The 16,487-nt window shown below is 46.3% G+C and overlaps 1 protein-coding gene across 5 annotated transcripts in view; it reads left to right on the top strand.

Moving 5' to 3' along the window:
- GRIP2 (glutamate receptor interacting protein 2) overlaps positions 1-16,487 on the top strand; it is a 416,235-nt gene that overhangs the window by 356,840 nt on the left and 42,908 nt on the right. For all 5 annotated transcript variants that reach the window (XM_067544336.1, XM_067544338.1, XM_067544339.1 and 2 more), the window contains 3 exons: positions 2,117-2,242; positions 8,642-8,794; positions 9,425-9,611. In XM_067544336.1, the coding sequence (XP_067400437.1) occupies positions 2,117-2,242; positions 8,642-8,794; positions 9,425-9,611 (466 nt within the window). The remainder of the gene's footprint in view (positions 1-2,116; positions 2,243-8,641; positions 8,795-9,424; positions 9,612-16,487) is intronic.

Raw genomic sequence — 16,487 nt, 5'->3', positions numbered from 1 at the left:
TAATTAAAGATTAATTCTTGGAGACTCCCAGACCATTCTGGAGGGTTGGTAACCCTCATCTAAGCTACTGAACAGTGTCCCTTATATTCACAGAATGCAAACTTCATAGCTGCAGCCTCATCTTTTAAAAACCAGATGATAGACAATCTGTTCAATTAACTAAATAAATCACAAGGGAATCAGAGAAACAAGCGTACAGGATTGCAGAGGAAATGCCTGACCTGAACAACGTGATTGTTGTAAAGTGCCCACGGGGGCCTCTGGTGTGATGGGTATCATGTAAGCAGAATTTATTTCCAGTGTTTAAATCATCAGGGAAGATGACTTTTCAGATCAAACCTGTGTGGTCAAGTCACTAGTTGAGCTGGTGTCCTTGTCAGAGATCTGTTCCTCAGTAAAATGTAGTACTGCTTGTGCTGCCAGCAATTACACTTGGAGAGAGAGTTCAATTCACAGAGAATATCTCATCCGTGAAGGATGGTTATCAGTTGGTGCAAGGTTAGAAGAGCTCCAGTATAAGTCATGGCTACAGTGACTGTCTTCTGTGGGATGCAGTTTGCACTCTGCTGAAAAGAGGGACTGTTGCAAAATTTGTTCATTTTGTCAAACATTGCCCACAGAAAAGAAATAAATACAGGTAGATGGCATGGTGTACATAGCCTGGGAAATAGATCCCAGTGCTCTGGGCATAGGAAATCAAACCAAGTCAATGCTGCTGACTTGATCTTGATCTGGGCCTCGGTAAGAAAATGTTCAAATTTCATTTCAAACAGAACTGAAAATGTGCATGCATCTTGGTATTCATGTATCTGTTTACCTCGAAGAGGTGCATGGCACTGTAAATAGATATCATGAAGACCAAGTGCCTGCCCTACAGAGACTACACTCCACAGGCCCTTAGAAGGCCCTAATCCTACAGTCAGATCTGCGCAGGCAAACCTTTGTGCTGGCATGGACCCCCCTGAAGGCTGGACTGCAGGAAAGGGATAAAAAGCAAAGCGATCATGTGGCTTCCTCCATCTATGGCAAGCGTCATGTTAGTGCCATGGGTTGTAAAGCTTTTTCTTTTTAATGTAGTACTTGCTGTAATGTAGGCTCCCTTTTCCTGTGTGGGTGGGGGTGCAGCGTGTGCGGTTTGGGTGTTTAATTGGATTTATAAAAAAAACAAAAACCTTCTTCTTTCTTCTGCCTTGGTGAGCACTCTGCAGCCCTCAACTCAGTGTGACAAGAGTCCCTCCTGTCACCACTGACCATGGCCTAGGTGTGACGCTATCTGTTTGCTGGTGAATGTAATGCTGGTAAAAGGTGCCAGATGAAGCCCTAAAAGCTGACGCCCCTCCCCCAGCACGAACATATGATGTTCAGCATTGGGAGGCTGCCCCTGTGCTGCTCTGTTCAGTCAGCTCTGCTTGGTAAGAGGATGGCTCTGTCACTAAGCCCCTTCAATCTTTGGCCTTTTCTGGTAGCCATTTTTTATGTGGCTACGTGACCACTGGTGAACCAACAGAGACCACAAATTCATGTAGCATTGGCCCTATCTACTCTGGGCTCTGGGAGTTTTAGAAAAAAAAAATCCCACCGGTGCTACCATTAGTTGATCTGCTCTGGGCGATAGTGTAGTTGTGCAGCTTTCAGATGGTAATGACGCTTGGGCACTACCGACCTGGATGAGAGTCTGGCCAGTGGCCCTGAGGGGAACGGAAGCTTAGTTCTTGGGAAGCAAGACATCCGCATCATCCGGTGGTGGTTGTGCCGTGACGCTACTGCAGCGATGCCTCGTTGCTGCTGACACTGACTCTCTGTCACTGCATCCTGACACTGCTTTCCCACCCGATGTTCTCACCACTGGGGTGTTGGGTGGGAGATGTGGAAGTTGGGCATATGTTGGCCCGAGACTGGCGGATCTGTGTGTGTGAGACGCCTGCCTGGCTCCATAAAATGATGCTAACATGACATGACCCTAAGTCTCCAATGGGGAAAGGCTAGTGCATTAACTCACTGATCTACACAGCTCTCCCAGTGGCTGACTTCTCAAAGGCTTCTGTTCCTTGCTGCTTATCTTTATTTTTTTTTTTCCTTTCTTTGTGACTTTGTTTCTCGTATGTGCTGCTCACAGTCAAGGTGCAGAAGAGTGACCATCACCATTGCTGGGATCCATGTGTCAACTACTGCCACACCCACCATCCGGGGCACTGCAAAACCCCAACCTGGAACCAAACCTCCAGCCAAGATTATTGCAAATGTAACCTATCCACTTTGCATTTGTGTGAATCTCTCTGTGCAAGAGCTAGTAGTTTTGCTGTTGCATTTACTGACCACACACCCCCACAGTAAGCTTAAAGAACACTGTCAGGGTTGTCGGTCCACAGTGTGACCCACCACTTCTTCAGTCTCCAAAGTCTGTGTCTAAAAGTCAGCAATGAGGTTTTTTTTTTTTAAGTGAGTGTGTGCAGTCCAGCACATGGGGGAGAGGAGAAGACAACCCTACAATGAAACCTGTGTGCTGAGCAAGCCTATATTCTTCTTTGAGTGATGATACCTATGTGGATTCCACTGTAGGTATGCATGCGCACCATGCGCTGGAACCGGAGCTGTTGAAAGCAGTGTCCGTCAACCTGTGTGCATGCCTCGCACTGCCCACGTAGTGCGTCTGAGGTCTTATGTGTCAGCGCAGGTCGACGCCCCCTCAGTTTCCTCTTATCGCGCATGGCTAGAGTCGGAACATTGTTTTCTGTTCAGACCGGAGTAGCAAGTAAACGTTTTTCATTGTTCGCAGTAGAATAGGTAGTAAATTGTTAGTTGATCGTTAGCAGATTCTTAAAAAAAGAAAGTTAAAAGTTAGAGTTAGAGATTTAGATTAGTTTTTCCCCTGTTCTTCTGGAGGACTATGCCAAAACAGATGGGCTTCAACAGCTGTGCCTCGTGTCTGCGATCATTCGCGCTGCCTATATTGTTTGGGGGAATCTCGCATTGTGTCGCACTGCTCCATCTGCCGATCTTTCCCGCTCAGAACGCAAGAAGCGAGGCAATTCAGACTTAGAAAATTCCTTATGGATGAAGCTATGCATCCACGTGCGCACCAAGGGTTGGCACCAATGGACCCACCGGAGCACCCACCCACACCAATGGCACCAACATCGCCAAATGTATTGGTACCGGCGAAGCTTTCAACACCATTGAAACTGCATATAAAGAAACATAGTCATGGGCACAAGAGTGGATCCCCGAAAGGGACCACCTCTAAATGCTGCGTTCCTTCCCCGAGCCACGACCAGCTGGGAGAGACGTCACAGACAGATTCAGCAGCTCCGGCACCCAAAAGAGCTAAAGCTGACAAGAAAACAAAACATGTTGTCAGCCTGTTCATATCTGAAGCCCCTACAGAATATAGACCATCCATGAGTCCACTGGACCTGATACCACGCACTCTGGGACGGCTATCCCTTTTAACCCCCACAGCGGAATTCTGTAAACCTGTGGAGGGCTCAGCTCACAAGGACCCCCAAGTTAACATACGGCCACCATCTCTGGTTGATGAACTGCTTCTGTTGCGCCACTGTCCAGTACGAACATGCTCTATAGTTCCACTCGTACCTCCCAGCCCATAAACATATATGGTTCTGCAACCTCGGCTGACGATACAGCTGCTACAGGCCCGCAGCCTCCACCGGTTCCACATGTACCAAAGGCACCGCCACTACCAGAACTGTCGGAATCTGACTGGTTGTCTGAACCAGAGCACCATTTTTCCTCACAACGCAGCCCAAAATGGCATTATGCGTCCTCCTAAATGCCACCACAGCAGCAATGGTTTCGATATTCACAGGACTTTCATGCAAGCTCAGATAGACCCTACTTGCAAGGGTGGGACCCTTATTGTGACCAGGCAACAACCTCTCATCCCCCATCAGTATATACCGCACTGTCAGTATCGGGGCAATACACAGAAGCCTCGGCACTGCCAGTACCATTCGCTCTGCCGGAACCAATGGATCCACCACCTCCTACGGGAACCTCGTCATTGCTGGATGATGCCATCATTTCACCATCTGCATCACCACCCGAAGATCCGGGCCAATATCAGGAACCGCTAAGGGGCATGGCAACAACACTAAAACTAACAGCGGAGGATGTCACAGAGTCGCAGGATGAGTTCCTCAACATCTTTCAACCAGCGGGTCCAGCTAGGATAGCACTACCGATCCATAAGGCTATCTTACAGCCGGCACAGGTGATCTGGCACACATCAGCCTCCTGTGCATCAACACCCAAATGTGCTGAACATAGGTATCTGGTACCTGCCAAGAATGTAGACTTCCTCTTTATGCACCCACCGCTTAACTCACTGGTGGTTCAAGCCTCAGTACAGCAGGCCAGGCAACAGAACCCTAAAGCCACCCCTCCAGACCAAGCTGCAAGTAAGTTAGATCTTGTTGGTCGCAATGTATACTCTTCGGCAGGCCTTCAATTTCGTATAGCCAGCTACCAAGCCATACTAGCGTAATATGACTTCCAGTCTTACTCTAGAGTGGCGGAGTTCCAGACCTTGATACCAGAGGACAAACATGGATAATTTAAGGCCTTAATAGAGGAAGGCAAATTGGTTTCCAAAGTTGCCCTCTAGTCAGCGGTGGACACAATGGATACAGTGACATGATCCCTTGCATCGGGACTTATTCTATGGTGTGACTCTTGGCTACAAACCTCGGGGTTTCCAAAGGAAGTCCAAACGACACTGGAAGATTTACCATTTGATAATCAGAAATTGTTTAGTGACGACAGACAAGAGCGCCCATTCCCTGAAGGACTCCAGGGCCATGCTCCAATCACTGGGCCTATATACCCCTCATCCCACCAGATTCCAACACTGACAAGCTTATTGGTCTCAATTTCAACCAAGGCCCAATTACCAGACCATCAATCCTACCCTCCATGACCCTGGGAGCAACAACACCAACTGCAAGGACCACAGTGCCCTCGCCACTCCTCAGCTACCATGCCCGTGACCTCTACTCCACACCAATGCCCAAGACGACACTTTTGACTTTCAACAAGAGAACCGCGAACCACTTTCCAAACCAAACTCGGCCCTACCCGTTAAATTCGGAGGCCGTCTTGTTCATTTTTACAAAGAATGGAGCAAGATCACCACCAACCAATGGGTGTTAGACATGGTACATCAAGGCTACAGCATAGAATTACACTCTTTCCTGCCCCACTGCCCACAATGAGCAACCAGGGCAGATGCCAAACAAATCTACCTCCTTCACCAGGAGACACTAACACTAGTCAAAAAGGAAGCAATAGAATGAGTTCCCTCCCGATACAGAAACCATGGATTCTACTCCCTCGACTTCCTCATTCCAAAGGAAGGGGGAGATCTCAGACCCATTCTGGACTTACGGTGCTCAACAAATTCATCTACAAATTCTGATTTTGGATGATAATGATACCACAAATCACCCTCTCCCTCAGGCGAGGAGCCTGGTTCCTGGCTCTCGATATGAAAGACACATATTTTCATATAGACATCCACCCAGCCCACCGCAAATTCCTCTGCTTCCAACTCGGGTTATCTCGTTATCAGTTCCACGGTCTCCCTTTCAGGATAGATACGGCACCGCAAGTGTTCACAAAAATCTTTGCCATCATGGCAACTTACATGAGAAGACGAAGTCATTCTCTGTTTCCGTATCGGGATGACTGGTAACTCATGGCATCATCACACGAACACCTGCTAGTAACTATCCAAACCCTACAATATCTGTTCTCAGACCTCGGCATTTGTATCAACAGTGACAAGTCCACACTTGTCCCCACCGGAAGCCTCGCATTCATTGGAGCCACACTGGACTTTCGGGTAGTATGGGTATTCCTTCCCAAAGACCGCTATACCGCCCTCACGAACATTGTATGGGTGCAACATCACCCACGCACACATATACAATGATGTATATCCCTCCTGGGATACATGGCAGCATCGGCTTCGGTCACACCATATGCCCGACTCCACATGCGCTGCCTACAACATTGGTTGCGGTCAGTTTACAGCCCAGACAAGGACCACCGGAATAAATTGGTCTTCCTCCCACCAAAAGTTCTAGCCTCCTTGACATGGTGGCAGGACCTCTCCAAAGTTTTGGTGGGCATACCCTTCCGCCAACCCAAACCAGACACGATTCTAATGACAGATGCGTCTCTAGTGGGATGAAGGGCTCACATACAGGGCAACACAGCTCAGGAAAATACTACAAGATTACTGATATCAAATGCTTTGCAATTCATCTTTAGGAACATGTGTCAGTTACATCTAATTGTGTTTGTCTGTAGACAGGATGCCAAAGGGAATATTTTGCATGCCAATGACCTGTCAGGCAATCTTATTTCTATTTTCCATTAGATTTGACAATGGCTGCCATGCTTAAAGTGATTATTTGACATGTAATGGAAAAGCTTGCACTGGAATAATTCTGTGCAGGGTTTACTTCAAATCACAAATCCATTGCCTCACCTGAGAGGCAAGGATGCACATCAACATCCTAGAAATGAGAGCAGTTCGCTGTGCATGCAACGCTCTCCTTCCCCTACTCTAGGGCAAACACGTCCAACTCCTGTCAGACAACATGTTGACAGTATACTATGTAAACAAGCAAGGTGGGGCCAAATCCCTGCTAGGAAGCAATCCACCTATGGAACTGGTGCATGAGGCACAATATAACATTACAAGCGATACACTTACTGGGAACAGAGCATGTCTTTGTGGACAAGCTCAGTCGCTCATTCCATTGCTCCCACGAATGGGAACTCCACGACCCCACTCTCTGGACCATTTTCCGACAGTGGGGAACCCCCACATGCGACCATTTTGCCTCAGCAACAAACTTCCCCTCTTCTGTTCCAGTGGCGCCTTGGGATGGGGGTCATAGGGCGACGCCTTTCTCATTCCATGGACGCCGGACCTCCAGTACGCCTTTCCTCCCTTTCCGCTCATTCCTCGAGTACTCATCAAACTGAATCAAGATGGGGCACAGATTGTACTCATAGCCTCATCTTGGTCGAGACACAATTGGTACTCGGACCTACTGCATCTGTTGACCCACCCTCCAATACCTCTCCCCCTCAGACCGAACCTACTTACCCAACAGGGTGGCCGCATCCAGCACCCCAACCCAGCGCCACTCAACCTCACAGCGTGGTATTCGGATGGGGCTCACAGGTAGACAATACCTGCTCGTCTCCAGTGCAACGAGTACTCACATGCAGCAACCATCCCATGACCAGAGCTTGTTATCAGGCCAAATAGAGACGTTTTACTCAGTGAGCTTCAGACAACCATCATCCTTTGTCAACCATGAGCATTCCACTGAGACTTCACCCCAAATTTCTCCCTAAAGTAGCCTCTCACTTTCACCTCATCCAAGTTATTCACCTCTCTGTTTTTTACCATAAGCCGCATTCCTCTGCCAGAGAGAGAACCCTACACTCCCTCAATGTCAGAGGGGTGCTAGACTTTTATTTATGACACATTCGCCCCTTCAGAACCTCCCCAAAACTCTTCATGGCGATAACGGATCGCTGCAAGGGGCGTGCGCTCTTGTCCCAGCGTATCTCCCATTGCATTGTTCGTTGCATAAAGAAATGCTACTCACTCTCTCGAGTTCAGCTTCCACCTCGTATCAGAGCATGTTCCACTAGAGCACAGGCGACCACGACGGCCTTCCTCGCCAACGTCTCATGGCAAGACATTTGCAAGGCAGGAATGTGAACGTCTATACACACATTCACGGCTCACTATGCTTTGACTAATGCCACCTCTACTGATGCACCAGTGGCCATTGCAATTCTTCAAACTCTGGCATCTACAGAGCCCTAGCCCCGCCTCCATATTGGTTACTGCTAGCTATGCTCCCATCGTGAAATCCACATAGGGATCAGCACTCGAAGAAGAAGGGGAGGTTACTTACTGTAACTGATGGTTCTTTGAGATGTGTGGTCCCTATCTGGATTCCAATCCCACCCCCTGTCCCCTCTGCTTAGGGTTCGATGCCTAGGTGAGGAAACTGAGAGGGCGTCAACGCGCACAGACAAATAAGACCTCGGATGCACCACGTGGGCAGTGCGAGGCGTGCACGCGGGTTGACGGACACTGCTTTCAACAGTTCCGCTCCGGCACATGGCGCGCATGTGTGCCCATGGTGGAATGCAGATAGGGACCACACATCTTGAAGAACCATCAGTTACAGTAAGTAACCTCCCCATAACACACCAGTGTATCCAGTTTGTCATGCCCTTCAGCAGCTCCTCAATAATGACGATGTGCTACAAGGGAGGCAACCCTAATGATGCCAGCATACGTGGTTAAGGAGGAGACAACCCCTACTGGAACACACCAGGATGCCCAGTGTATTCACGGGCAACCCTACAGTAAACACACCTGTGTGTGCACATCTGGTTAGGCAATGGAAGTTTCCAGCAGGAAGCGCATACCTGCTGTAATCTTCTGAAGTAGTTGCTTGCTTGGTACATAACTGATGAGTTAAAAGTTGGCTTTTAAACATGCTGGTGAGAGAGGTTTGTTTTCTGTTGCTGCTGAATTATTGCTCTCCTGTGTGGGGATGTAATGTGTTCTATGTTTACACAGCTCTTGTTGCTGCCAACTTCTCATCCCCCACTATGAACATGCAAGGCTTCCCCTGCCAGAATTCAAACACTCTACCTCGGAGCTCCCATCCTATGAGCCCACGTGCCACCATGATGAGGAGGAGACAGAGGAAGAAGGACCACAAGAGTTCATGTAAGTGGGGTGCCTGGCTAGAGGGCTGAATTGCTTGGGTGTGTTGATCTCAGTGCCATCAACACCTCCCTCTTCCTCCTCAAGGGCCCTCACTAGGGCAAGCCTTGGACACAAGCAGTGGAAGCAACTGTGGTGGGCCCTGTGCTTTTGTGAATGCTGTGATGACTCAGCAATTTGGAAGCTGTTGCAGCCCCTTTCCTTCCCCACTTTTTGCCAGCGGGATCAGATTTTGGGGAAACTTGCCATGAGTTTAGCTTCTCTCCCTTAATTTGTGTACTGCTTCTCCTGCTCCGACCTTTCCTGCAGTGCCCAAGTTAATCAACCTCCCCATATCTCCTGCCTGCATCTTCTTAGGTCTGGCTCTTACTTGAGACCTTGAAAATCATGAGCTTGCCCTCTTGCACTCCTGTCCCTCATGATAAGTGTTGCCTCTGCAATATATTGTGTGTGTGTTAACTGTAGGCTCCCTTCTCCTGACAGTGTTCTTCTACCATGGAGTGATGCAGGATGGTCACTTGGGAATGACTTCTGTGCACTTGCCACCACGAGGCAACACACGGGCCACGCTGTTGCCGACCTTGCACACAGCTTACTGCTAACCGGAGTCTCCAATGCTTTTTCTCTTTTCAGTGTCGCTGGCTTCTAGTACAGTGGGTCCCGGTGGGCAGATTGTTCACACAGAAACAACAGAGGTGATCCTACGGGGAGACCCCTTGAATGGCTTTGGCCTTCAACTCCAGGGAGGGATCTTTGCTACTGAAACCCTGTCTTCCCCACCCCTCGTCCGATTTATTGAGCCCGACAGCCCAGCAGAGAGGTTAGCGACCTTGCCCTTGATCACTACATGATGTTGCTGACCATTTTCCTTTTTTCAAAAGATGTGCCTTTAACCCATTACTCTTGTTTTTATTGATCATCTTTTTTTTCTTTTTTTTAATCATCACCAGCTCCTCACTGGGTGTGGTTTAGTGCTTGTGCATTTAGTACAGGAGAAGCAGATCTGTCCTGGGCTTCTGTTAATTAGTGCAGGGCCTACTTGCTGGTGGTTTGTTTCATATCAGACTCTGCATTTCCTCATATTCCAGTATGGAGCTTAATTTTAATTCCCCTACCAAGAGTCTGAATATTTTATTTGTATGCACCGGCCACTGCTGCAGTGTTGGGTTTTCATAACAATTAAAGCCAATGTACCACAAAATGGTCACAGTTCATTAAAATTAACCGTAATTGGCCCAGCAGGCCTGCAGTTTGACTAATCCGAGACCTGTGTAAAGCAGCGCGCTTTGCACTGTGCCTTAAATCAAGCTATTGTGGGCTCCTGTGAAGCACGTAAGGCTTCAAATTCCACAGAATCTTCTGGCATTGCACAGGTGCACCCAGAAAAGCATCTTGTGCCTTCTCTGAGATGACTACAGAATCACAGGAGTTGTGCTGCTGTCTGTTATCTGTTTTTCAATTGAAGGTAATAACTCACAAAAACTGGGTATCTGCAGCACCTGTCTCTGTGGCAGTTGGTTGCTGGTGTTTGTCGTTCTGTCTGCCTGTCACGTTCTTCGTGACGTCTTTCAAAGTGCAGTTGGAGCCAGAAATGACTGTAAAAATGACACGATTGGTTTCCATGTATACATCACTGAGACTCACTAGTAGGTTGGTTTGCTTCACAGGTCAGAAGAGAATATTACACAGCACACTTACCCTGCTTTCCAGCTCAGGGTCTCAAAGCTCTTCAAAAAAGATGGCTAAGCTTAATCATCTCCATCTTACAGACATGGAAACTTGGTAAAATGACTTGCCAAAGGCGTTGCAGCAAGCCCGTATCAGAGTTGGAGCTAAAAGCCAGGTGTCTTGGACCCAATCTCAGTATTCCAGCAAAAGGGCCATGTGGAAGGCTTTTTTCCTAACTCACAAACTCTAAAAATCAGTCTCCTCCCTCCTGCATCCTTGCCAGTGAAAATATCCCTGGCAATTCAATTTAGCTGACAATGTTGAGAGTGAGGTAGAGTAATTAGCGACGACTGTTCATGGAGTGGAATAGAATCCAGAGTTGTACTTCCAGAGTTTCACTGACTCCTGTGGAATACCAGGAGCAAATATTGTCTTGAAATATTGTTAATAAAGTCACCAGTGGGGACTCAAACATAAGAAGACCACTGTTTTGAATAAAAGGTCATTTTTACATAGCATTCTCTGTCTACAGCCTCACTTTTAATTCCCACCGAACAAGGTGATTTGTTTCGAAACTAGCCACACACCCCCACCCCGTGGACAAATTTTCCTTAAACTGCCTGTGATTTACACTGATGATCTGTCCTGCATAATGCTGTGATGGAAGTAACAAATAGCTCCCAGTACGTGCTGTGGATCTTTTCCTAGCACAACAAATCTCTGCAGGCTTGATTAATGTTTTGTTTGCCTGGCTTCCACAAACCATACTACACAAATAAAACATTGATCACAACCACAGAGAGGGCTGAGTGGCATTTTATGTTGTTTGGAAAGAGTCCCTGAATCTTTGCATTGTGGTATCCACGTTGTGGGACAGCCTGTGTTACACCTAATCACAGCAGATATAGTTTATATGCTTAGGATCATGTTCTGTGAGATGGTGGGGCTGGGAGGTTGCACAGAAGTATCTTCTATTCTCCAAGGTCTCCCTGAAAATATCCTCCTGCAGTGGCACCAGTTGGGAGGGATGCTAAAGCCGTCTGCACCTTTATTGTTTGGATTTTAAATCCAATTTGTAAAAGCCATGGTGGTTTTATTTCCTAATAATGTGGTGGAGTTGGACCATGTTGTGAAATCCCAAACTGCTTTTATAAATCAGGCATTAACAAAACCTTCTCTCCCAGGAAAGCTTGGAATCAGCCCCGCTTCTCTTATCCTCTTGCCAAGCCCCAAGCAAGAGCAGAGACTTGCTGCACAGCCTTGCTTGGATCTAATGTGTCATGCAGGCAGCTTTTCTTCTTAGCTGCCCACCCAGCATGATTCTCTCTCCACCAACCACCTCTGACATCCATTCAGATTGCAGGGAACTGTCCACCCTCCTTTGCTGTATGGATTATTTTGATTTTGAAAATTACTTTCTGCGATGTATACTACCTTCAGCATAGCAGGCCACCTTTCCTAGTCTCTTAGCTACCGTAAACACCTTTCATCATGTTGTTGCTGTCCTGGTGTAACAGAATGCTGTGGGAGTTTGGGAGAGGGGGAGGGAGAAGAGGAGATTTGTAGGGAGACCAAAAGAAAATCAGGACTAAGTTTTTGTGTGTGTGTTTTTACTATAACCTCCATTCAAGCCAGGAACTTTATTCTCTCCTCCTTGGCAGGGACTGTTCTAACTGCAACTCCAGATATCACAGGCATTTTCTTCCACTTACAATGTCATCTGTGGCTGGGCTCCATTTCCACATGCTCACGCCTGTGCGTGCAGTCACTATGCTGCACAGAAGTTGGGGTGGCCAGCTGGGCAAACCAATTGGGCTCCCCAGCTTGTGCGCGAGAGAGCATATGTTTGCGTAGACCTGTTGGAGGCTGGCTGAGCATTTGCCAGCAGCGGGAGCTATTTTGGAATGGGGAATGGAAGCAGTTTGGTGTAAGTGACTAAGGACGCAAGGCCCAGGAATGTCCCTTTTCCTTCACTGGTCTTGCTTTGTTTTTTCTTACCCTGCTGTTCCCCTCCCCCCAGGGGGATGCAGTTTGCCTCGTCTTGTGATAACATCATAACTCTCTCTCAATGCGTGTCTCACCTGCTCACCTCCTCTGGGTTTTCCTCTGTTTAATGGTGTGGGACACAGTGCAATGCAGTCAATTCCCGGTATAGCTGCTATTTTCTAGAAAGCAACCAGCCAGTTCTCAATAGCTATTGAGTGAGAGACACAACATCGGCTGTGGAAACTTGCTTTACAGAGCTGACAATACCATGTGGCTGCTGTAGAATGATCCGAGAGAATCCAAGCGAAGCAGAAAGGATTTGATTCCTGTCCCCTCCAGAGCTCTTTGTTTCAGGTCAGCGCCTCACACTAGGCAGCAGCACCAGGCTGTGTTTAGAAAGATAATTTACTGCCTCTTTCAATTGGTGCAGGAAGAAACTAGCTTCTCCTTGGTGACAAGTCAACTTGTCACCCAACTAGTGTTTGTTCCCAGTTACCATGTGACGGGCATTGCAAGTGAAGGACACCCCAGCGATCAGTTTTACAGGTGGTGGCATCTGCTAGTCCTCTCTCCCACTCAGTCATTCTGCTTAATGGGGGCAGGTTGAGCCCTCTGGGCTTGAAATTAGACTGTGACTCAGCCCTCTGCATCAGCAACTGGAGTGGCATAGGATGGGTGTCTGTCATCTTCTCTTGGTTGCTTTTAAGTGTGTGTCTGTTTCCCTCTCCCTTGTGTAACTAAATATGCTGCTGAAATAAGTAAGGCGCACCAGGCTCTGATCCTTCAACCCTTACTTACAAGAGCGATTTCAGGGCACTATCTGTGTGAGGAAGAGTCTGCAAGATCAGCCCTTTGGGGAGTGTACGTTTACCAGGAGAATGAGCGAGGCTTTCCTGTCTGTGTCTGGATGCCAAAAATCTAAGTCTGTTAGGTTCTGAGTTCTCCAGCTCTGCTCGGATTGTCCTTTGATCATAGTTTACTGGGCTTCAGGGGCTAAGAGCTCACAAGTGAGGAAAATTAGTGACCAGTGAAAGTTGGCAGCAAGTTTTAATCAGGTTAGGATGCAATCCGTGCATAGAACCAGCCATAACAAAATGCAAAGTTCATTTAGAGCAGACATTAAACCCAAGTGAAGACATCCAGCACTGTGAACTCCATTGTTACAAGAAATGTGTCCTTCACTCAAGAAGACACCAGCATACTCATTCTTTTAATCTGTAGCACTTATCTTCCAAGGATCTCAAAGCACTTTACAAACGCAGATGAAAGCACGTAAGGTGGATGTCCTCTCTGTGGGGAAAATGATGGAAAGAGGTTTTGCTCTGCGTAAGATCCGTGGGTCAGTATTTTAAAGCCAGAAAAATAACCCAGGAGTCATGACTCCCAGTCTCCTTCTCTCACCACTAGATGACACTGTAGAGTTAACAAGGCACATCTGGTTTCAGCACGTTCATGGCTTCACTTCGCATTTTATAAAGCTGCAAGGTCAGAGTGTAAGACATCAAGATAATCTCCGCCTAGTATCAAAAGAAATAAAATACTTTTGACACAAGGGAGCTCTATTATATACCATATTTAAAGGAAAATCTAACTAGAGCAAAGGAACATAAGAAACTGCATCTCCTGTCAAAGAAGCGTGAATGGGGAAAATGGCAACTGGATCTCTGATGTTGTTTGGAGGCACTCTATGACCTCCTGTCCCTTGATGAAAACAATGGCCGTGTCACAGCTGGCTGGTCTTTATTTGACTTTATGATGATAATGTCATACCTTTGTGTCATGCAGCTGTTGGTTCCTTCTTTCTGAGTAAGACATGCTACAGCAGCAGAGTGCACAGTGCTGAAGGAAATATCTTTCTGTCCGAACTGTTGGGAATCTTCAGTTCTATAAGCCAAAATTTCCACATCTAGGCACATAAAATCATAGTAGCTACCCATGCAGAGGACCAATTAGGCATCTATTGATTGCACGGCCAATTAATACTGCATTTATTCACATTTATACTACACAGAAGAGTGCTGGCACCATCTCTGGGTGTCCTTGACAAACTTGTTAAAAATACATCTCGTAGACTCCAGCATTTTTCCAGGGATAACATAATCCAGTCAGCACCATAAATATAACACAGATTTTACTAGTGGGGATTTATTAAATCACCTCTTAGCCTTGCTCATAGCCTATGGGCTAGAGAGAAAAGATGTTGAGCGTGTGCATTTTTCAACACCAGATTATAAGTGAAAGTGTGCTCTCCTTACAGCTTGACCATTTGCATCCATCGTTTGTTTGGAGTAACAGTTACTTCCTAGTCTCCTTTGCTCATGATGGCCTATTAATGTAGTAACAAACCTTGATACCATTGGTAACTTGTTCTCTTACAATCCAGTCATGCCTGGAGTGAGGTATGGGATTGTTAAAATATGGTTTCTCTGAGTCAGCAAAATCTGATAATATTTCAAATTGGGCAGGTGCAGGGTTTGCATGGCCAGTAACAGACAAAGATCCTACTGAATTGCTTTCAAAACAAGGTAGGTGTTGCTTACCTTGAGGAAACTCAGCTCTGAAACATGGCTCTAAAAGTACAGGTGAAGAGAGAGAACTATCCCAATACCCATAGAGAAATTTTGAAGACCATCCTAACATGACTGAGTGAAGAACTTTCTATAACTTCTCAAATTCTGCACTAGTTCTTGACTGTAGAAACTAAAGAGGAATGTGAGAGAAGAAAATTTTGGAAAGATTTCCTGGGTTTAATCCCCTGTAGCCATAACCCAATGGTTAGGTGTTTGTGTGTGAGACAGACATAACTGCCCAGTGGGCAATGGAAAGGCCTAGGTACTGCCCTGCATTCATGCCTTTGTGAAATACTGCGGTAGATCTGATGAGCTGTGGAAGAGGCACAGACATTCTTAAGATTTCTTTCTGATGTTAAGGCAAATGCGTGGGGTTTGTTTACGAATGTATTGCTTAGTGTTTGCAAAAACTCTACTCTTATGCACAGATGAAACCCACAATATGCGGCATGCATGCTACAGTTGTACAACTCCGACCTAACTTTACAGTTCTTTGGTTTCTTCCAAATTAAAAGGTTGCTACACAGTTGGGGGAGGAGGAGGAGTGCCAGTTATGCTTATATTGGAAGGGTATCAAACAATAATAATATTGGCCTTTCAGGGCCATTAAACAGTATCAATGTACATTTGGCTTTGGGAAATGCAATTACAAGGGATAAATGATTATCCAATTTGCTGGGCTATTTTGGTGAGTTCATTGGATTGTAACTTTGATATTAGTCATATATTAATCACAGGACTCTATAATTTTCAATGTCATTATTTTGGGTTCCAGAGGGCTTAGGGATATTAAACAGAGCGCTGTATACCATTAGATATGGTTAGATAACAAAGGCAGCTAGTTTGCCCTAGCTTTTATCTAATTTCACAGCTGTGGGGTTGCTTCCTAGGAGTGGCAGGGAGATTTTTCTGTGTACACTGCAGAAAACCTGAAGAACTGCTACGTGGGAACAGAACATGACTGAGCAAAGAGTAGGCCAAACTCTACGAAAATATTCATACTTGTGAATTTGTTCCTTGTGATCTTAGTAGGCTCTCTGCATTAGGTGGTGCATTTTAGAACTAGATATCTTGTTTTTGTGGCCTGATGTTATCGTTTCTCAGCTGTTATAGTCTTCTATCAATAGACTTGGAAGCATCAGATTTTTATCGGTAAATGTCAGTAAATGTCTATTTCACTGTGCACACATAAACCACCAAAAATAATGTCCATCCGTGATTGAAATTTGCAGGTAGGCAAAGTAAGAAAAATGGTGCTTGGGAACTTTTGCGTTTGATTTAAGGATATTTACTTTGCATGTTTTGACATGTGAAGTTGACTATTTGAATCTCAGCAATTACTGTCATAATAAATATTGCCTGGTCCCCCCACTGTCTTATTTCCCACAACTGTGAAAATTTAAATTGACAAAAAGAGGAAACAATGCTTAAAAATACACATTGATATTATCCATCAAAATGATTGGAGAAAT

The sequence above is a fragment of the Emydura macquarii genome, unplaced genomic scaffold, assembly GCF_026122565.2.
Source record: "Emydura macquarii macquarii isolate MOO-44397 ecotype Brisbane River unplaced genomic scaffold, CSIRO-AGI_Emac_v2 contig_968, whole genome shotgun sequence".
In the NCBI taxonomy this organism is placed as follows: domain Eukaryota; kingdom Metazoa; phylum Chordata; order Testudines; family Chelidae; genus Emydura; species Emydura macquarii.
Note: the sequence above shows the minus strand (reverse complement) of the source record. Positions and strands in the feature narration are given on the sequence as shown.